This window comes from Agelaius phoeniceus, chromosome 10, assembly GCF_051311805.1.
Source record: "Agelaius phoeniceus isolate bAgePho1 chromosome 10, bAgePho1.hap1, whole genome shotgun sequence".
In the NCBI taxonomy this organism is placed as follows: domain Eukaryota; kingdom Metazoa; phylum Chordata; class Aves; order Passeriformes; family Icteridae; genus Agelaius; species Agelaius phoeniceus.
Window position 1 is genome coordinate 20,293,294 of NC_135274.1, and position 23,674 is coordinate 20,316,967.

At 38.4% G+C, this 23,674-nt stretch overlaps 1 protein-coding gene across 13 annotated transcripts in view; it reads left to right on the forward strand.

Moving 5' to 3' along the window:
- PEX5L (peroxisomal biogenesis factor 5 like) overlaps window positions 1-23,674 on the forward strand; it is a 100,843-nt gene that overhangs the window by 44,953 nt on the left and 32,216 nt on the right. For 5 of the 13 annotated variants that reach the window (XM_077184111.1, XM_077184120.1, XM_077184114.1 and 2 more), the window contains exons 3-5: window positions 14,982-15,047; window positions 16,808-16,912; window positions 18,215-18,253. The exons of 1 other annotated variant lie outside the window; for it this stretch is intronic. In XM_077184111.1, coding sequence (XP_077040226.1) covers window positions 14,982-15,047; window positions 16,808-16,912; window positions 18,215-18,253 — 210 coding nt within the window. The remainder of the gene's footprint in view (window positions 1-14,981; window positions 15,048-16,807; window positions 16,913-18,214; window positions 18,254-23,674) is intronic. 7 more of the 13 variants (XM_077184121.1, XM_077184116.1, XM_077184119.1 and 4 more) reach the window with 3 other exon arrangements.

Genomic DNA, 23,674 nt, shown 5'->3' on the forward strand with positions numbered 1-23,674 from the left:
ATCCTTAAGGTCCCTTCCAACTCCAGCCATTCTATGAAAAATGCTTTAAAAATAGTAAAATTGTGCTGCAGATATGCAAGTATATAAGCAGAGATACTTTCAGTGTGTGGTGTGTGTTTGTTATCTCACCTCATCATGTCAGCCACCTTTGACATGACACACTTCATGAGGGCTGATGATCCCACCACTCTTCTCCTCCTCTTCACTGGTGACATTTTCCATTATCCCTGTTCTCTCTTCCTCTGACGTTGGCAGTTTTCACAGCTGTCTCTGTTCTCCTGCAACCAGGAGACAAGCTCTGTAAGTGCACACAATCCCTGATGCTATTTGCAACAGGGAGGTGTGGTGAAACTGATAATAGGATTGTGAACTTCATCAACAACTCTTTTTTTATTTTTTTTAAACCTGTACCAAGAACTGATAAGGAGTATTTACCATCTAGGAGCTCTGGCTTGCTGCAGCTGTGCACACTGACTGGTGCTACCTCCAGGCTCTCCCAGTCCTAAATATTCCAGATGTTTCATTAGCATATTTCCCCATCATTCACAATACAATTATGAGCTTCATTTGTCACCAGAAACCAAGCAAAGCCTAAAGTTGGAAATTTCAGTCACAAATGGGTTTGTGCTGACTGAATACAAACTTCAGGCTGCTTTTCAATGTTTATTTTTAATGGATTCTGAATGCTCCCACTAATTCAGGAACTCAAGTGATTAAAACAAGAGAAGGAGGACTTATTTTGCTAAATGTAATTCCTGCTTAGGGGATTTGCTGATCCCCCCTTGTAGCTGGAGGAGGCAAGGGGATTGGGAGCATTTAACTTCTTACAGTGTCAAACAACAGCCACTGCCTGAATGCCTGCAGGTTAATGCTCTGAGGGCAGATAACAAGGCTGGCCTGAGTCCCACCCCTAACGACAGACAGGGAGTTATATTTAGGGTTTAAATATATGAGATTTAGTCCTTACACACATCAAAATAGGCTGTTATATCTTAGACACGCTTGTGTCTTTATACGAGAGTCACATGTAACTACAACTACAATCCAGGGTACAGTTTCTGGTTCAGTAATTGCATTACTCAGACTTAGGAAATACTTCCAGAAAACACCACATTCATGTTCTCAGGGGCTTGTAAAACAGCAGTACCAGCTGTAGATAGGCAGCACTATAAAACCTCACAACAGGAGAATCTGTAATATTTTAAACTGGCTTCTAGCCATTTTGATAACTGCTAGTTGATAACTGAATATTAAAGATACTGTTCTGGATTTCTCTGAGCAAAAAATGCTATTATTTTTCTATAGCTTGTTTTACATCATAATTTCCCAGCATCCTAGGTGAGACAAAGCATCTCTATGATGCTTGTAGCTCTTCACTCCTTTTCCAATCATTTTATACATGAAAGAAGTAAAAGAATACAGACACAGTTATTGCAAAAGGACAGTCTAATCTTTGATTTCACTTTAATAGCTGAAATTAGTTTAAAAAATAAAATGCTGTGGAAAAATATTTGCTCTTTGAAGTGGTGAGGGACAGCTGTGCTTATTCATTACTCTTTGTGCCACACTCCCTGATTTCTTTCAATTTGTCTTTCTCACTGGAATCCTCTTAGGCAGTATGTTGCTGTATTGGCTCTGACCTTCACTGTTCTGAACAACTCTTAAGAAGCTAATAGTCCTTTTTAGATGTGTTTCCTCACATCCATCCCCCATCAGGACCCCAGGGAGAAAAACATCAAACTCAAAAGTTGTTCTGTTCTACTGTAGAGATGACAACTGCATTGCAAAGATTTCCTGTTGAGCTCTGAATGTTGCCATAAAATTCAGAAATTCCTTTACATCCATCTAGTCCTGAAGGTTTTATTCCACTTGCTGCCAACTTTAGGTCGTTTTTACAAAATGAGCAATTGAGAAAGGAGATACAAGTTTTTCATTTGGAATTCATCCATAGAAGCAGCAAGCCAGCAAAGGAAGAAAGATGAATCCAATGCAGCAAACACTGAAATGGCATTGTTAAAAAAAAAAAAAGGCAACAAACCAAGAAAGTCCTTTTATTTTAATATATAAAAGTTTGTTTTAAATGTCCATATTTCTTTTCACTGAGAGGGCTTGTTCAGCATGACTATAATTTTAATAAACATTTGATGTACAGAGATTTTTCAGGAAAAATATAGCACAAATTAGGTTTATAACATCTCCAGCTTTTGGTGACAGTCTTCTGTGGAAAACATCTTGAGATATCAGTTCCAAGTGTTCAGTTACTGATTTCTTTCTAAGCTATATATTTTTCTGTCACCTCTGTAACAGGATAACTTGGACTTAGGAAAACATCCCATTTGATTCAAAGCTAACTACTTTCATAATTTTGCATTGCATTGATAGTCACTTTAGCTCTGGGTCAAAAACCCAATTTTTTCACTGTGATTTTTCCAGTCAGACAATGAGCCAAAGACTCACAAGCCAGAACAGGCAGATGCAGTCTGGATAGGAGCATTTACAAGGATATTGTCATAGCATTTACACTGCTGCTGGTGCCAAATGAGCAGAAGTTCCAGTAGTTCTCCTGATAAATCCACTTTTCAACACTGCTTTATTCAGAACATCTTGTAAGGTGATCATTATTCCAGGCCACTCTTGTATGTTTTTCTAAATAATGATATTAAATCAATGTGTAAACATGGTAGGAGAAATGTCAACAGTGTACTGTAGCTCCTGCAGCAGGATGTGTGTCCTGAGAGGCCACACCTGAGATTTATTGGTCCACACTGTAACTCCAACTCAGCAGTTTCAATAGAGAATGCCTCCCACCCCCCTATACAAAGAGAACCTATTGTTTCTAGGCATGATATTCTGTATAAGAAACAGAATAGGGGCAATAGACATCAGGGCAAGCATCCTGGTAGTCACAAAGTGAAACAGAAATATCTCATTTTAGTTCTGTAACAGCATTTCTGACTCGCTGAACATGTAATTCTCAGAGGATGAATTTCAAGTGTTGATAGATTTATTGCAAAGTAAAATTAAGGATCAAAAACCAGCCTTCATTGCTATTTTATAGATTACCTCCTAGGAGGATTTATAGAAATCATACTTGAAGCAGACAGCAAGTGATTATCTGGAGTTCAACTACAACATTCAACAGAGCACTCCTGTGATAGCAGGGGCTCTGCTGCCTTTGGGGCTGCACTACAAAGACCAGAAAAGCAGCAGCAAAATAAAAAAGAGGACATCCAGCAGAGAATCCTAAGGACACTGAAGGGAGATGCAAACTGAAAATTCATGAGATGCTCTCAGCACAACATCACACCTGCCCTGAAGTGTGAACCCAGGAGAAGAAAGGTAGCAGTTTCCCAAAATAAAACCTTCCCCTCCAGATCAGTTGAGATCCTTTCTCCAGGCTGCTGAAATCCCTGCCTGTGGGAGTGTTCAGCACCATCTACTCCCAGTGCAGAAGTGAAGTGCTGACAAGTTGATGTGAACAGCAGAAGGGTTTTTGGGGATGTATCTCATGAGGGAGGTGGAGGGAGCAAACCAGTGTCTCCATCTGAGCTTGGTTTTCTCCAAGCTGAATGGTCAGAGAGACAAAGACATTCCTCTGACACAAGAGCAGCACCAGAGCACTTCACAAGCAGAATAATACAAATTCCACCAAAATTATATATATATATATATATATATACATATATGTATATATGTCTTAGAGGATATTCCCTGCAAGACACAAGTGATGTACAAAACAAAGAAAGGCTTTTTCTGCCTGTAATATATGAGGCCAGCTAAGGTGAGCACAAAGCATATCATAACCTCAAAATCTAGGAATTACTAAGGGTTACTATATCACATGGTATCACACAACCCAGAAATTTAAAGCCACTTTCTCAATGGTACAAAAAAAAAAAACCTTGGAAAGGAAGTCCTTCTTCTTGTGGCTCCCACTGTGTTTGTAACAATTTAAAATGTCACCTGTAATTTGCTGATCTGGTGATATCTGTAATACTCCTCATTAGAGTTAAAGGGCTAACCTGATATAGTCTAAACAAGGCATGCTCAGTAATAGGAGCTCTAAATTAGGCAGCTACAAGATAAACAAAAGACCATCTTTTGTTCTTGATCCTTCTCTGGTGCACTGAAAACCAATCATGCCCAGAGCTTTGGGTTCCTAAATTAACCAGCAAAATTTAGACTGAAATTTCAAATTTACTCAAATGCAAGCACTTAATGCATTCATTGTCTGTGTCTATTTTCTGCATTTACTCTTAAAGAGCTCACATTTCACAGAAGAAAATGCCTTGTTTTAATTAACAATTGATTTCTAGCTATCTTTGTGTCTGGAACATGCATATTTTTACATTTGCAAGCAGATCTTTGAGTTTCTAGAAACTCACAGCCTTTGGTAATGTAAGGATATTTACAGGGTGCAAAAAAAATGTAAAGCCTTTCTATGGAAATAATGCACAGTTAAACAATAAGGTCACAGACAATGGAGAAATAAAAGGTCAGCATTTAAGAAAAACAACACAAAAAAAACCCTTTGGAGAAAATAGAAACAGCCTCAGCAGGTATATGAGGAGGCATTCCTCTACTACTCAGGGAACAGGAGCATGAAGAAGAGAGGGTTTTCCCAACACTTTCAGGATAACATGGTAATATTTGAAAGGAGATGGTCTTTCATGTACTGAGATAAAAGTTCTCAGTCTTCCATAGCCAAACTCTCTCCAACCACTGGCACTGTTACTGACCAAAAAACATATTCTATTAATGAAATGAGGCAAAACATGTGTAAAAACTCAAGTGTAGCTGGTGAGTGGACAGTGCAATTCAGAAAGGAGTGTGTGGAATCTGCTCTAAGCTATCCTTTCCACTTCACTGACCAGGAATCAACTGCTGGGTTTTTTTTCAGCTGCCAATGACTCCACAGGCACTTCACGTTAAGGTGTGAAGAGGAGGGGGGAAAAACGATCCTGGTCTTGCTGTAGACACTCTTAGTTCAGCTTTTAGACCAACCACAGCTTGGCAGGGTTTCAAGCAAGGCTACCTTGTGACCCAGGTGACACCGTCCCTCCATCCCTCCCTCCCTCCCTTCCAGGGAAGCACCGGCATTTCCCGATCCCACTGGGCAGCTGACACAATCGCAGGTAATCCTTCCTCCCCTGCCCAGGCAGTGCCTACACAGCCCCAGCACCACAGGTTGCCTCTCTCTTGGAAATCCTCCTTCCCTCCTCTTTGCCAGATGCTCTCTGGCACCGATCTCTTGGGACAGACACACGTTTCTCATTTCTCTTTTCATCTCCTGAACACCTCCCCATAGGAAGGAGGGATTCGATTCACTCTCTTCATGAATATGCAACTCTAATTAGCTAATAAGCATGTTTCTTGGAGCCTGAGATTCTGGCAGTAGCTCTGGTGTGTTATCCTACCTCAGTAACTCCCCTGTAGCAAACTTGGAGTTGAAGCACATGTCACTGGGCCTCTCACTGCTATCGCCATCTGTGGCAGCTCCTTTTATTCCTCAATTATGCTTGTGCTATCTGGGCTGAAAAAAAACTTCCAGTCCTTGCCAGTCTAAGCATATGCCTGTGTATTTATTTAAGTAATTTTTAACGATCTGAGTTGACAATGCCATCTTTCATATCATTTCACTGCAGTTTCATTAATATGAAGTGTCTCATGCTTAATGGGTAACAGTGAAGTTGGGATGAAACTTCCTTATTTACAAGATTTTCAGAATGAAATGAAGCAGCAGAGTGTTTCAGTGAATACAAAATCCAGAGTACTGGCTGATAGACTGATTTCAGTCAGTCATAACACTGCCATTAGAGAAGCTATCTAAGGCCACTCTCTGTTCCTAAATACAAAACCAGACAGGATAGTGAATTACTGCAGCACTACAACAGCAAAACGACCTTTCTTTCCCTGTGCTGGCTCAGTTGCTCTCCTCAGTGAGTAAAAAGCAAATATATATATATATATATATATATATATTATACATACAAAAAAAATATATTTCATACAAATATGTATGTTTGAAGCTCTACAATTTATCCTCTACACCTCACAGAGCCCGGGGTGCCAGAAACACCCGACCCCTCTCCAGGTGTTTGTCAGCCACATCCTGGGCTAGTCCTTGGTACAATGAGACATGAGTGAGCTGCTGCACCCCTTTCCCTCAGCTGCAAGCCTGCTAATTCTCTGATAAAAGCACATTTATTGAGATGCCTGCAAGCCATTCAGAAGATGGTTAACTCATCCCTGCTCTTTCACTTGAGCAAGATCGATTTTGATGTTCAAGAACGGTCTGTGGTAAATGAATGTGATCTTGTGGAAGGAGGCACCAGCAGAGTACAGGACTGCACTGCACAATTGAGACAGATTTATTTTTTTTGTGGAACCTCTGAGGAGAAATATTTCTGACAATAGCTGTCGTGCGATTGTCAGGCCACTTAACCTCCGCAGCGTTGGGTTACCGTGCCCTGGGGTGTAGGGGAGATTCAGTTTGGCTTTAACTGCACAGGACAGACTGGTGCTAGATTTGACATCCCAGCTGAAGAGGCACAATCCTTTAGCTGGAGAAACTGTACCTCCACAGGGTTTTGTATCTGCCAGAACCCAGTTTTGAAATACAAGTAGCACCATTTACCTCCCGAGAAAGTAATCGCAATGGAAGCTTCTTGGAAAATGTAACTGATGATTTAGCAATTGTTTTGCATATGAAATCTTAATTAAGATGTTTTGAGGATTAAGAATTTCTCCATAAGAGCCATTTGCTGTTACCAGCTGCTTTTACTACTTGGTCACGGATATCATCTTGTAGATACCCCACAGAGTTTTTATTAAACAAAATTGCTACACTACCAGCCAAACTAAGCTGCTGTAAAAAGTGTGGACTCACCACCTTTTTAATTACACTGCAGACATCCTCAAACTACTAGCTAACAACTGAATTTTGTGATACTGTTGAATTACAGGAAAAAACCAGAAAACTTGCTTCCCTAGTGAGGAACCTGCCAACCTAAGCACAAGTGGACCACAAAACACTGCACTCTATAAACATTATACACTGATAAAACACACATTTTAAAAATGTGTATAAAGTGAGTGAATAAGCACATAATTTTCTTGACTTTTCTTCAATAGATACTTTTTACTATATAAGTATGCAAAAATAATTAAAATAGGTGAAAAAATTTCGATAGGAGAGGCTAAATGCCTATTCAAGCAGAACAGTACAGAGAATATCTGATATCAGTGATGTGCTGGCTATCAGAAATAGAGATGTTGCTTTCAGCTCCTTGTAGAGCAGGCCAGGTGCTAATTACTGTCATTGATATGAAAATGAAGTTAAATCCACCAAAGCAAAAAAGAGTATAGAGTACTTGCAAATATATGCAAAAGAGCAGATTTATACAAATGTAACTGATGTGGCCCATTATGCTAAAAAATTATCTTAAAACAGTAAAGAGAGATAACCAGGCCAGATGGGACTCTGTGCAACCTGATCTAGTAGAAGGTGTCCCTGTCCATGGCAGGGAATTGGAAATAGATGGTCTTTAAGATCCCTTCCAACTCCAATCATTCTATGATTTTTTGCTTAGAACAAACTTTTAGTTGTCCAAGGCAGCTGAACTTATGATTAGGTCTCAAAGTAATTATCTACTAATGCACCTACTTTTTTTTTTTCATTTTCATGTCTGTAATTACAATGTATTTGCAATAATAGAGTAGAAAAATCCATTCTCCACACTAACAGTGCACATCAGAGAATTAGGAACATCTTTTAAGAGCGCAATCATAATACCTCAATTTTAAGAATTTCTCCCTGAAGCTTTCCAAACTGTGTAAATGAAGGGACAGTAGCATAATCCTCTCTAAATAGGTTTATATGATGCTGCTAATGCTGCTTTTATATGATGCTGTTAATGCTGCATTTGCAGCATTTGCTGCATTAACATACTTTGGAACATCAGATGAGATCATTGTGAAGCTGAAAGTGCATGCAGAGGCCGTGTCTAGGTCAGGGACATGAAGTTATTTTGCAGCCACACTGTTATTCAAATTCCTCATCTGTATTGCCACTGTCTGATAAGTGATAATTTACTCTTTTTAGGGAATAAAAATAAGAGGGTAAATATACTCTACTATACAGGTTAAAAATAGGGTTTTATTCTGGAGGTAAGTACACTCAGGTTCTGAACCCTTTGTTGCAAAGAACACACAGCACAAGAGAGACAGAATGAATTTTGGGTCAAGGATACAGCATAAAGACCCTTTATGACCAAAGTGCTAAAAGAGTTCTACTTTGACACCATTCACTGTAGAAAGGACTCAAATCTTAAGGTTGTGGCAAAAAAATTACATAATAAATTCAAGGGTATCAAGAATTTATATTATGGTGGGAATCAAATGTTTGTATTACAGGAAGGGCTAAATTTATCTTTGCAGCATTTAGAACCACAGCAGGAGAGAACTCTTGTTTTTCAGAAAATAAGTCTTAAAAGTATTTTTCAATCACAAACTATCCTGATCAGTTTTTTTCAAACCTGCCATCCAGTATGATATGTTTTCCTTATTCAATAAGTACAGTTTTAATCACAGATGATAAGAAAGTAACATCAATCTGCTTCAAAACAAACCCGATCACAAACTTCCATCTACCCTTTGATACTTCTTTGTTCCATTAATTCTCTGCCTCATCATCTTTCTATCCTTTTACATGGTAGAATCACATATATTGTTATGTTTGGATTAAATCTATTTTAGCTTTTCATGTTTATAAAAGCTTTCATTGTTTGTAATAGCCTTTGAGCAAGGTGTTCAACAAGCAATCCAAAGAAAAACAAAAACCCTAAACAGAATTAAATCTTGTATGGCTATACACAAACCATGAAAGAATCTGTATGAAAACATTGAACTGAGGACATGAATTTTGATCACATAATGTTTACCAAATATTTATAGAACTCAAATCCTGAGATTTTCAGTCTAATCTTCAATAAAAGTTAATAGTGACAATGCATTACAAACTGTCTTCAGTGCCTAAGCTGTCATCCTTCATAAACAAAACCAGAACATTCAAAATAAGTAATTTAAGAACTAATACTATTTTTAAATGGTTCTGAGATTAGGTACCTAGCAAGAGACATATACCAATCCACTTATTTAAATACAGACCTCATTTTTCAAAACAATATGCAGAATTTTATAACAGGTCACCTGAGGTGTCACCCTCATTCAACATAACTCCACCTTTCCTAAACAACACCTTCCTTAAGGACTTCCAAAATAAGAGTAAAACCTTGACTATGAAAATAAGCAATTTGGACTCTTAATCTGGTAATGTAAAACAAGAGGAAACAACAGGCAACTGTTATGCCCCTCCAACAGTTTTGACAAACATTTCTGTTATATTCTTTAGAGGAGTACCAGTTCCCTTCTGTGCAGAAAATCACAGTTTCAGGACTTGAAAATTATCTTAAAACTCTCACAGAATTGTATCTGTAGGATATGATCAGATTATTATGCATTCAGATCTTTTTTCTAGCTCTGTCAGAGATTTCTTTCTTTTAAATTTTGTTTATTCCTTTGCCTGTCTTTTTCTCATTCTAAATGTCTGATAAGTGTCTGCCCAATCTAGAAAAAGTCTACACTAACAAAATTATGGGGCTAATGGGATTTAATTCATTTTCTGGCTACACAGGTTTACAACTGTGAAGTGCAGGATTTAATAATGATATCTGGAACAAGGACAACAAACTCTGTAAACACTGGAAAAAATGCATATTCCTTCTATGTTCCAGGCTGGCAGAGGGCAGATTATACTATTTAAACATCAGAACCTGCATAACTTTCTTTCAAAAATATCTTGCATCATATTCCAGACACAGTTATACTTCCAGTTGTCTTTTACACATAAAGTATAAAATAAACAGCTGCCTTCCAGTTAACTTGGAACAATGTTTTATATTCTGCATTTCCTACAAAGACTATCCTGGATTCATGCTCACTAATAAGCTGCTGATTTTTCCACATAGAATACCACCACCACTTCTCAGTTTATGTCATTGCTTTTCCTAAACAGACTGCAGAGTTAGTCTGAGTTCTCTGAATGTTTCATGAAACACAACCATAAAAATTGTGTAGCAGGAGGTAAGGAACCCCTACCAGTTCAAAGAACAATACATCATGTGCTGGGAGGAAATGAGGGAGCAAAATCCATCATTTACACATCATGGGTGCAGTAAACATTTAAACAACAGACAGCGTTTTAGTCACAATTGTTTATTTTGAAAGTGACCTGATCTCCTAGAATTTCACTGGCACTGGTACCAGAGGAATCTCTTATTCTAATTCAGCACATGCATCATCATGGCAATATAGCAAATAATAGCAAGTAATTCTGTTGCAATGTGCATGTTATGACTGAGGATCATGATACTGAAGTCAACATAAAAGGAACTCAAATTATGGGAGAGAAAATACCTCAGCATTAATTCTCTGCTGAAGACTACCAAACAAATTTAAAATTGCCAATTGCTAAACCCAGTAGTTTCACAAAGTTCCTTGACACAGACTAAGCAGAGATGAAAGAAACCCTGCAGCTATTCCCTAAGATTTTTGAAGTCATATACCAGTGTGCAGTCAAAGGACTCATCCCTTTGGTAAAGCAATTCCAAATTATTAAGAAGTCAATCAAATAAGTGCTAAAAAATAGTTTCTACATATTCACAATGGTCTTATTAAAAGATGACAATTGCAGAGAAAGAAAAGACTTGAAAATATCTCATCCAAGCCTTCTATCACAAGGAGATTTATTATATAACTTGTTCATAAAAGGAGCAGAACCTTAAACAACCTCTAAATATTGGTTCTGTCCCAGACCTCCTTCTTCTTACCAACTCTGCCCTATATTCCCAGCTGGATTTATTATTTACAGTTAAATCATCATTATTGTTTCAACATTACAGTGTTATTATCTTGTTGTTATCTCAAACTGTGCACTCCCTATTATACCCCAAATAAAACTCTTTGACTTAAGAGGGGAAAAAACCCCTATTTCACATCCTCCTCTTAGCCTGCAGGAATCATACTAACGTATAGAGAATGAGTTAGATTGGCAGAATTGTTAATTAATTTCCAGTCATAGTTTGTGTTCAGATGTGTTAAGTCAGGTAACTTTGTACAAGTTCTTGAGAGCAAAATGGGTCTTGCAGAGCTTCCACCAGAGGTGTTTGGAGCCTGTCCCACTTGGCTCTGGGAACGGATCTATAGGCTTCAGACTGAGACAGCCTCTCAAGGGAGCACAGTGGTGCATCAGTTACTGAGTCAATACACAGAACCCTTCCAGTGCCATTTCCATGCAAATGCTTCTCAAACTGGAACGCAATTTAACCACCCTATTGACATTTAAATGGGAACAAGACACAACCCAGAGAGGGGAAACGTGAATATTTATGCTTATTGCCTTTTATAAGCTTTTGTCCATTTCTTTGCCATTTTTCCTGAATGCAGTAAAGTCTTCCCATATCAACTCTGAAATCTGTTATTCCATCAACATAAGAATGAAAATATGGGGAAAGGGATGAAAGAGGAGTAGAACATTGTGAACTCAGCCAATATGGATTTATCTGCTTTACTATAAATTACTTCTTGGGCAAGTCTTCCTATAGCTGCTTCCTTGTCTGTAAGCAGCTCTGTCTGTGTTTCATCATAATCTTGTAAGAATGAGCTACTGAAAGTTCTGAGTCAGAAGAGTTTGGATAATCACAGACAACTTGATAAGAGGTTCCAAATTATCCAAATACAACATCAAAATAGAAGCTCAGGTTCTGAAACCTAGTCTGAACCCTGAAAATGCTGTTTCCAGTTCAGGACTGAGAGCTTGTTTATGTTTCCTCACCATGGCCAACCAGGCACTGCCTAAAGGAATTGTGTTCTCATTTATCTTAGATATATACTTGACTTTATTAGGCTTGTAATAAAAATACTACCACGAGCTCTGATGAAACAGAATTTTCTGTTTAAATATCAATCTTGTATTCATCCATAAAACTGCCTCACCATATGTTTCTTCATTATTTTTAATTATATATAAAATGCAAGACAAAACCTCACTAGAAAAACGTAAAGAAGTATAGATGAGAAGAAAGACATATGCAGAAAACATGAACATAAAAGCCTGAGAAGGGAAAAATTTGAAGTCATAAACAGATCCTGTGTAAATCAAGAGCTTCAGTTGTATTGTGGGGACTAGAACTCCCATGGTGCCATTGCATAGCTCTGAGTGCTCATTTTGAGAGGTAAAAAACCTTAGCGCTGCGTGATTTAAAAAAAATAAAGCTAAGTTTTTCCCCTTCATTTTTATTTTTAAGTTGCTCAAAACAGGAAGATTTGTGGAGCATGAAGCCATTTGGAATAGGCTGCTTAGCTGGTACTCTAATACATCAGCTGCTGGGGGATTTGGAGGGCAGCCAAGCCTCCCAACACGTTCTGCAGCTCTCCCTGCTCCTTCTCCCAGCACAGGAGGACAACAGCTCCTCAAACTCCAAGTTCTCACCAATCATCTTTCATAAAGTTTGCTTTACAAAGGCCCTCTCAGCCTATTAAGGATATTTAAAGTGCAGATTGGTACTTCAAGATGTCCTGAACTGGTGGGTTTTGGTTTTGTTTTGTTTTCAAACACTTCAATTCAACAGCCCAGTGGGAAAGGTCAGGACATCTGGCCATATTTTTTGGCATTACATTTATAAATATTATTCTATTTCTCCTCAGCTAGAAGGGGAGATGCCCATGAAAGCATAATCCTGCCATACCTGTACCAGCACTGCCTGAAGATAAATTTTTTATCTATCAAATTTCTTTATAAGGAAAACTGTCTTAAAACTTCTGTTTTACAGAAGCTTAAATTTAAACATGCCTGTGCTGAGATGATTTCTGTGAACAGGGATGCATTGTAGTGTGTCAATTAAAGCTGAAACAGCTTGGTAGGATCCTTGAAAAATAAATTACACAGGTCTGTGTAATGAAGGAAAACTTTCTTCATGTATGCATGTTAAAAAAAAAGAAAATCTGATCACTCCATTTCTTTCTGCTCACTTTCTCACAAGAGCAGATGTTATAAATATTCCTGAAAAGTGAATTTAGGACTCAAGTAAATAAATATTTGTCAAAAGCAAACTTATAATTATGAAATGGTTTCAGATAAAATCCTTTTATTGCATAGATGACAACAAAGAATTTCTGCAATTAATCATTATAGGTTAAATACTGTTGTCAAAATGTTAAACATTTACAAAGCACTGGCTATTGGCTTTTCATACACAAGAACAAATTTGCAAATCACTGTAATGAAGAAAATAATTACAGAATTATAGAGTATTGCACTAAATAGTAATGTTTCAAGTGTGAACATGTGTTTATTCTGATCTGCCCATCAGGACCTGAAGGTGATCTGTTGGTCCCAAGTACTTTAAGCTTTATCCTAGATGAGCATGGTTGCAAAGCTATATGCATCACTTATTTTAAAAAATCAACTTTATGCTGCACTAGAAATTTATATTAAGATGCTCTTACAGTAATTTAATTAAATACTCATTACTAAGTACCGCATCTAAATAGTGTGACTTGTACAAAATTGAATTTGGAACTATTTAGAAACAGCAGCAGAATAAAAGTATTTCCTTACAAAATCCTGCTAAATCAGCAAAATCCTATGGAAATGTCTATTACTACCCATTATCTGATCCCAAAGGAAAAGCTTAGAGAAATTGTTATTAAGTTTTGAACCCAATGCTGTTATAAATATTTAGCATCAGGGGAATACTCTGAACTCCAGTCCTTATTTTGCTATGGAGATATTACCTAAAGGAACTGCTGCATTTTCTAAATGTATCAAATAACGAAGCACTGACACCTTTCTCAGTTTCTCTTAAGCAGTATGTTCCATTAAAACAAATAATACATTTTTTCCTTCATCAATTCACATTTGTCATAATTTTCACAGGGGTTGTCATGTTCTACATCACAGTTGTTTCCATTTCTATATTGCAAAACAATAGGGAATGATGAAATTTATTTACTAAATTGTTAAAGTGTGGTTTACATGAGAAAGTAACTGACCTTGCAAACCTCCACTACAAAACTGTTTGTTTTGAAGTTCTGGCATGTTACAGAATTACAGGGTTTGAGCAATAAACTGCTGTGCCAGGTAAATTTATATAGCACTTTGGCTTGCTAAGAAACAACACTTAATATCAAAAGAGGCTAAGTAAATAGCACCTTAAAAAATAATTCTTTAATGGTTATTGTAATAAATGTGCTGGAGATTTTAATTTCAGCTGCAGTTGACAAAAGTAACAAGGTCATCCTGACCACAGAAAAACTGGTTTTATCTCTCTCCAATTCTTTGGCCTAATGGCTTCATAGGCAAGAACTGGCTACACAGTGGTCACTGCAGGGAAGAGAGATCAACATTTTCAAGGTTACCTTCCTTACATAGGACAGCAATTTAATTTCTAGCCAACAGAGTAAAAAGCTGCATTTCCAGTGAATTGTTCCCCTGTGTACCTCTCCAGCAGAATCTGACAATTTAAACTATTCCACTGCATTGGCTTTCTCTTTGGCATCCAGGAAATTGTTACCAACTTCTAGTTTCAAAATGTTTCACACAGCATAGGCTAAAGAGCCAGAAATGTCAATCTGACTTTCATACAGGAAAGTGTGTTTTTCTTTGAGGAAAGTTAAAAAGCTAACTTTAAAAAAAAAAAAGGTAGCATCAAACCACTTGCTTTGCCCAGCAAATAAACTAAGTCTGCTCATTAAAAATAGCACAGAGGTATCCTTTGGGTTGCTTTTCTCCATTGTAGCATGGCCACTTTAAACTGGTGAGACAGATTTTATATTTGGTGTCAGCCACTCCCAGGGCTTTGCAGTTACGTGTGTGGAGGATGAACAGCAGGCACTAATATGAGTATCATGACTCTTTTCAGGCAGTAGGTGAAACCTTGAAGAAAAAGTGGCTCTGTCTTCAAAAAAGTGACCTGACCTTTGCTTTGGTGGGTTTTTACTCTGCAAGAAATAAAAAGCACTGCATGCTTTCCAATGCATCCTTCCTAGCTGATAAACGATTTTGTTCTAGCACTCAGCACAAAAGGACTACATTTTATAAAGACCAATAGCATGCTATTAGTGCTAGCTAATGATAGCTCATGTGTCATACTGGAAACAAGCTTCATAGACCTGGAATATGTCATGTGAATCATGAACAAACACGTAATTGGCCCAGAACCTTTGATATGCTTACCAATTAAATGTAATTCTCGTTGAATTTAATATATTTAATTTTACAATGACTTTGCAGTTCTTTGGATATCAAAGGCATCACAAGTCCAGCATGCTTATCATTTATGACACTTCTGCTCTGAGAATTTCTTGCAGCATGCAAAGAACTCTCTGTAGGGTATCTGTGATGTGTTGCACAAGCAAGCTAATCTAATATTGACCTGACCAGTAATAAAACCCATTTAGAACCTGCAATAGTACGTATTGGTTTTACCTGCAATTGATGAAATGTTCCTGAAATCATCTGCAGTTTGGTATAAGCAATAGTGGGGGTTTACTTGACTACAGAATATATTGCTAGTGAAGACAATTCTTGTATATGATGTCTTAGCAAAGAACCCCTTCTGTTAATAGACTTTTAAGGATTTAAATATATTTAAGTCCAGTGTAAAATACTTCTTTTATGGAGCCAGATCCTGCAGTCTTTGCACAGCTAAAACTTCCATGGAAACCAATGGGAGCTTTTAAAGTATAATAATAAGGACCTGCCCAGGGTCACTGGTATAATGCAGCTCTGCTGTGATACTTTATGTGTAAGCTCCAACCTTCCCTATCACTTGCAAGAGGCAGAGATTAAAATAAGACCAAAGATCAAGATACAGAAATCCATGTGAACTCAAGATGATAAAGACCCTCATTAAATAAAAAGAATGGCATTAAACAGCATGGCACATAATATTGGTGCACTTTTTGCTTGGTTATTTTATATTAAATAATGTTAAAATATCTTCACCTTGTCCAGAATATTTACAATGTGTTAAGAGAAGTTTAAGAAAAGTGTAGCTTAAAAAAAAATTCTTACAGTAATTATCATTTTAGGGAGAGCTGTAGCAATGCCTACGATGGCAGAATTTGGCTCCGTATGTTCTGTTAGCAAAAACCCAGACTGTTTATGTGATGTAAATTGCTTTTTAAAATGTTACTAGAGCTATAAACTCTGTGGGTCCAGATTATACATTCAAATTTCAGGGAGAGTTTGCCTCAGTGAACAACAAGGAACTGTGCTTTACTTGAAAATTCCGCTTGACGCTATTTTTAAGAAAAAAACAGAAAAAAACCACAAAGAGGTATTTTGGGTATAAACTTGGATAACTAAAATTAAATCAACGGGCTGATCCTCCAACCCCTGCTGCTCTGGGGATCCTATCCAGCAGGAGGTTGGCACGCGGGAACTTCCAGCAGGCCTTGGCCCAGAAGGAAAGTGCCAGATTCCTGTTGACTTCATTGGGGCAACTCGAACAAGCCACCAGACCACGGCTAGACCCCAACCACTGGGTTGATGGACCACTTGTTACATTATTATCATTATTTTTCCTATTTTTAACCAGTATATGTGTGTGTGTGTTCTGCTTCCAACCGAGCTTTGCTTCCAGGCGCAGGCGCGGCCGGGTCCCGCGGGCCGGGTCGGGAGCGCGCGTGAGGGCGGTCGGAGCCCGCTGCTGACCTGGCGCCGTTGTTGGTTTCGCTGTTGTAGGGCAAAGGCGCTAGGGCGGCCGATAAGGCTGTGGCCATGGTGATGAAGGAGATTCCGAGGGAGGAGTCTGCAGAAGAAAAGCCCCTCCTCACTGTGGCATCCCAGGTGGGCAGAGCGCGGGGCTCTGAGGGGGCCGCGGGCGCCGCGCGAGTCCCCGGCCCCGCTGGGTGACCCGTCCCGCTGCTTCACTGAGGGGGGAAAAGAGCCTGGGGTGAATATTGGGGGCGTAGACGGTTTGACGTGAAAATTTAAACAAAAATGCATTTTTTTCTCCCCAGTTCAGTTACCAGAAAGTTGTTTAAAGCTAGTGTAAAATCTCGGTTCTAATTCATGTCATCAATTGTCACGCCATAAATACTCATTTGCAATTCATATATAAAATATTCCCATTCCGTGCATATGTAAAATAAGAAACAACCTGTTCACAGTAATGTCATTTCCAATATCTCAGATCCCATTCTTAAGCTCTCACTGGGATTCTGCTCCTGGTCTGGATCAGAATATGTGACTTGGCACATCTCATTGCTTTCATTTCTACACCTCCAGTCAAAGGAAGGACGTACATCCCCACACTAAACCTTACACCTACCTTGGAGTAGCTACCAAGCATTTGGTGGTTCCATTAGGTCCTTAAAGACAGTGACTGAACGCTACTGTAAACCACAGCACTCTTTCTATAAGAGTGGATTTTATTCCCTCATGTTGCTCACATGAATTTGTTCCCCAGGCAAGTGCATTTAGTTTACTGCCGATATTTACTGCACATAAATGCTTCCAGCTCATCAGGAATGGAAATTGCTGGAAGGTGGTTTTACATGAGAGCTTTAAACGAAATCCACAGTCCTGTTTTATTCCTCTCATGATTTAGGATAAGAGCTACTGTACTTTAGAAAGTTCCAAGATGCACATGCACCAGCACGTACTTCTCTAGCACAGCATCGCAGATATGCTGCACTAATACACATTCTAGAAATACCATCTACTAATTTAGAAACCAGGTCTGGCACCTCCTCCTCAGCCCCTGTTGAACACCAAGTTTTGTTCATGGTGAACTCCTCTGTCTGTGAAGAAATTGCACAGAGGAAAAAGATGCTCTGTTTAAGGCATCATTTCTAATTTTCCATTAAGTGATTAACAAACAATTAGAAACACAAATAAAATGCCGCCCCCTCTAAAGCTTCACTGCACCCCAAAAAAGATTGACATGCAAAAACTTCCATTGGCTTCAACAGGGCCAGGAGCTCAGCCTGGGTTCATTAAATGTTTAACACACCATTTGTAGTGGCTGTCTGTCAGTCTCCTCAGCAATAGTCCATGATAAATTTATGAGTAAAATGCTTGTGTCTGTTAGTCAGTGTAATTTCTTCCACTAAACACAAATACCTACTTCCCTGCTATGCACCAAAGGGGTGCAGAAGCCAAAAGGAAGCAGAATCAAGTGAAAAAGTGAGTATTTTCCATGGCCATCTCTGCATCATGTATGTGTGATGTGCAGTTGTACGACCACGTTGCATCCATCGTTTGTCCCTGACTGTGGCTGAAGTGTTGGTTTGAGATGCTGTCCCTGCAGTGTGTCCGTGTGAGCCCCCCATCCCCACCATCCATGCAGGAACATGCTCTGCTGTGCCAGCCATCCCCATCCCAGTGTCTGTCTCTGCTCCCTACATGGTGAAACAGATGGATGTGGTTGCTGTTCATGGGGTGGAACCAGTTCCAGACTGACTGCAAACTTCCCAAGCCAGATGGGTCAGGAGGATAAAGCCTGGTCTTTCCAAAAGTCCCACTGCCACCAAAGCCAGGGTGGGCAGGTCCACGTCTTAGGGAGTCATTTAATGCATTAATTGTCCATGCTGCTCCAACCTTCCAGCTACCTGAGCAAAACACCTGCAACTGAAGTGAAAGGATCAAGCCCAGACAGAGCACTGGCTTTCCCAAGAGAACAAACAAGTGAAATCTCCCATTTCCAAAATCCTTGATGAAAGAATGATTAATCATGTCTGACTGTGGAGACAGACTCCACAGGAAGCATAATTGGAATCTGATACACAAAGAGTCTTTAAATCTGCTTTTTGATAATGTACATATGCCCCCGAATTTGCAATTTAAAATACGTGTCTTTGCTCTGTTCCTCTGGAAAGTGGTAAAAACATATCCAGCACAGAACAAGACAGATAAATAGTCCCATTTCATTGTAATGCTCCTAGCAAAGCCCAGCTTTTAAAAGATGACACCTACTTTTGAATAAGTGCTGTGAATTAAATTTAAATTATGTTTCCAATTCACAGATTATTTTATACCATCAGATATGGTTTTATATCATCAAAACTGAAGGCAAATCTTCAAATAACATGAACCAGAAATGTACTGCAGACTCCTGTGGGGCTGTGGCAGTATATGGCAACTGGGAATCTCAATCACCATTCCAGCAGTATTGAGTGTACTACAATAGGCAGAGGAGTGTTCCTGGTAATTGAATGGACCTTTCAGCATCTATTTTTTGAAATCCTCTCTTCCTGTCTCAATTACCTTCTATAAAAGTCACTTTCTTCACACTTACTGGTGTGAAAAAGGATTCAGTAGTTGCCAAATTTAATACTTTAAGCATCAAGAGAGTGATCTTTCAGTTCTAATAAGATTTTGTAGAATATAACTCTATCCATGTTGCTGTCTCCCTTTATCTTTTAAAAGTTAATTCATAAGAGACTGGGACAAATGAAAAAAAGATATTTATTTCATATGAATTGAACCTAGAAAACATGTAAGAAAGCTTGCTGAAGGTTGAAAGATTACCTGGATATTAAGCTATGAACCAATTACTTCTACCAGAAGCAGATAAATAAATTAGAAAATCATGCATAAATTTGGTTTTAATTGTAAAATAAAACTTTTGTTTAACCTCTTCACAGCTACTTTGCATTTGTCAGGAGAAAAAAATCTTGCTTCAGAATTACTTCCTAATGAGAAATTTAAACCTAAATATGCCCTGAAGTCAAAGTTTAATTGTGCAGTCAGCTATGAAATTCCCAATTTACTACAGGTCAGTGAACTTCAAAGGATCTGATTCTATCACACACTTTGACCCAGACTTATACTTTAAAATATGATTAACTGCTTTATTGAGCAGTGAAAAAGTTCATGCTTAAATGCTTTGCCAGCAAAAACAAAAGAAATCTCACAGTGTCACTGGAGTTATTTGTCCCAGATCCATCACACCTAATTTAGGTTCCTTACCAGAGTACACAGGTTGGAAAGATACTCATGGCAGGATCCCTATAAAGCCAACAGAAAGACAGAACTGCAGTGGAGGGATTCATGTCCATGAAAGCCCTGTGGCCAATATGCTCTGGGATTATACAGAACAGAAATGGGAGTCCATGAAAACTTCACCAACAGCAGAAAGAAAAGCAAAGTTTATCTTGAAAGCCATTCCCCACTTTTGCTTTTATCTGAAAAATATTGGAGCTGCCTACTTGGAGTTTATGGGACCCACACAGACATTGCTCAGAGCACAGTTTTGATCTCAAGCACTTATAATTTAAAAAGTTAGCCCACAAAACACTTAGGGTTTAGAATTTGAATTGGAAAGAAGAAATTTTAAAAGCTGGAATTACATTATAAGAAACACCCTGAAGTTCATCCTCCCCTGTGAAAAATGCAGGCTACAGCACACGTCAGAAAAAGAGATATGTTTCATGACTACCCCCCAATTAACTCCACCACATGCTTAAGGCTTTTTTAGGGTCTATAAGGTATTAGTTAGTATTCAAAGTAGGAACTATTATTTTTTTTAAGGAAACTTCATTTGCATGCCAATACTTAGTTGATCTAAGCACATTTATATTTGCTTAAGGGCTTGTGAATAAAATACTCCGACATTTCCACTGCCTAAATTCCACTGTTTTGGTGTTTTGGTTTTCATTTGCTTTTTTTGTATGTTTGTATGTATGTATATGTGTATGTATGCATTTATTTACTTATTTTGGCAGTGGTGGTATATTTCTGCTTAGGTCTAGTTGGTTTTTTTTTTCTTGCTTGCTTTGTTAGGCTTTTCTTATATTTGTTTTGTTCTGGTGCTTTTTTGTGGGTTTTGGTGGGTTGTTTGGGGTTTTTAAGTCTCTAACAGGAGATTTTTAAATGCTTCTATTCAATTTTATAAAGGAAACAGATTAAAGATAGCTAATATTCAGCTCCCAATGTTGTTAGTAGATTTTCTGATGTGTGTATCAAGGGCTCACTACATGGATTTGATTGCATAATCACAGTTTTCCATATAAACTTAACAGTCCCATTTGAATCAATCATGTTCATTCTAAGCTTCTTAGCATTAGGCTTGCACTGACTTCCAGCCCACTGCATAAATGTGTTCTCAATAAGATTAAAACAGAATGGGGGGAGGTTCCTGTGGATGCAATTAGCTTCCCTTCTCCTTTACACCAACCTAAACCAGAACTCTCTCTGTTTTAACCAAGTGAGATATGTTCAGGTAAAAAGGCAAAAATCATCCCAGTTTTAATTATTGTCATTATCAAAGTCTGGAGTGCAAGGATTCATTGTACATTCCAATCTGCCTTCTGAGAACAGTGGCAATTCCCCCACTGATCTTAGGATAACTAGGCTTGAGATCCTATTTTTTGGATTCTTTTTAAAGGATTAATGATAAATTTATTAGCAGTATGTTCTATACATCTCAAATCTGATTTATTACAGAAGCTTTGAGTAGTTTATCAGGGGACACATCCTCAGTCCTTTTGATAACTCTTTTTCATCTATTATTAGGACAGAGTAAATACATGAAGAGCAAAAGAAGAAATACAAAAATGAATAAATGCATGCTTAGCAGTACAAATATTAATTGATTCTTTACCTCTAAGTTAAATATTGCTCAACATTTATTGCTTTTAGGGCCATATGCATAATTTCAGCAGGAATATTCTCATGAGTACAATAAAATTGCCTTGACAATATCCTTAAGAGTCATAAATTGGCTGCTTTCCTGAAGTTATGTAGATCTCTCTGTCACATAAATTAAATACATTTTTCACAAAATTACAATTTTAGTTTGAAATTACCGTGAGAATTGATGATGTGTTTTTTTTAATAAAGTAAAAAAATTAACCATACCATTTCATAACTGCAAAATTCCTTACAATTCCTTAAGGACAAAAAAACTGGACAAACTTTTTTTTGTGAATAATATAATATGTACATTTAGCTCTGGTTTTTATATTAATTAATAGGAATTACTTTTCAGAAACTTCTTGGCTCTTCATTCATTAGTACTCCAAGTATGAATACACTGTGCTGTTAGAGTTGCAAACCATGTGCTACATTTCTAGATTCACTGAACTTGCTGTTTTTTCAGTGAAATGCTCTTCTGAATTGCAATTCACTAACAGCTTATGAATTTCAAGCTCTCCAATCTGCTGAAAACATCCCAAAGCAACCAGACATGACAGGGAAAGGCCATTTAACAGGAACTGATGATTTGGTTCCTATGACCAGACACAGTAACACATCCAAAACCACAGCCTATCCTAGATATGCTGCAGAACTTTGTTTGAGAAGAAAAATCCACAGAGAGGACAATAAAAAAAAATCCATGTGGTTTTCAAGCAATTACAGCCCATATGCAAAAATACAGCAGGGATCTCAAATTATCTGTGGTGATGACAAAATGTTGTCTTTGATCACTGCTGTAGATCTTCAGCCTAGATAATGATATAGGGCAGGGGAGAGGCTAAAACAGAAATCACCAGGTATCACCACAAAGAAAACTCATGGCTAAATGAGAAATAAAATCTTCTACCACCCAGGAGGGAGAGGCACTCCATTTTTGATAACAGCTTCCTTTAACTTAAAGAAGTGCATGGAGCATGGAGTCATGAATGCAACTGGCAGATTTACAGTAAATCTGTGTGGGTAAAGGCCAAAATGTCAGTCCCAGTTAAAGTATGACAAGAGTGACTTTCCTCCTCCTCTTCCCCCATGGCTCTGATCCAGCAGCACAGTTAAGCACGTGCTTAACCTTGAGTTTTGCAGGGCAAGTTTAAGTGCTCAGCTGGAGCCAGGCCAAAATGCAGGAGCCAGACACAACTGCCGTGTTAAACCTCCTTTCAGCAGACCAGGTTGAACAGAGGGAAGGAGACACTGAGCTGTGAGATGTTTAATTTTACAACAGTACAACAGAACTTGCACAGGTCAGCACGTAGAAACACAAGCAGGCTGTTGGTGTGAGCACAAGAGTTTTCACCCAGCAATGCAACTGCTCTTTATGGAGATGCAACATAAACAAAGGTTTTAAACAACCCAGCTGGATTCAAATATCCAATGCAGTGTCTACAGCCGCCCTCCCACAGCTTCTCTGGCCTCACACAAACCCTGGCAGCTGGGGTGACTTGGCTTGTGTGATTTCAGGTAAGAAATTGTCACCTCTGGCTCACACCCCACACCTCCTGCTGCCTGGCCAGAGAGCTTTGGTCATCCCCTGGGAGCAGGGCTGGCCTCCAGACAGGCAGCAGCCCCTGAGTGCTCTGGGAGGAGGATGCAAAGAACTCATCTCAGTTTCAGAGCTTGCCCCAGCTCAGGTGAGGCAGAAGTCAGTTATTCCATGTGCCATGTGAATTGATTCTCTCTTCTGGTGGAAAGCAGATATCTGGCTCTCATGCCAGCTATATTGGGACATACATTCATAGTAGAGTGACAGAGAAGAAAAATAAATGTATCACTGGCACAAGGATGGGGCAAAAAGCCAAGAATAATTGTAATCATAATAATGTAGTAATCACACTTACTACACAAGAGTAAATAAAGTGTGTGAAGCAGTAACTTTGTGAAATCTTTATAAGCATAGTATAAAAGCGAGAAAAG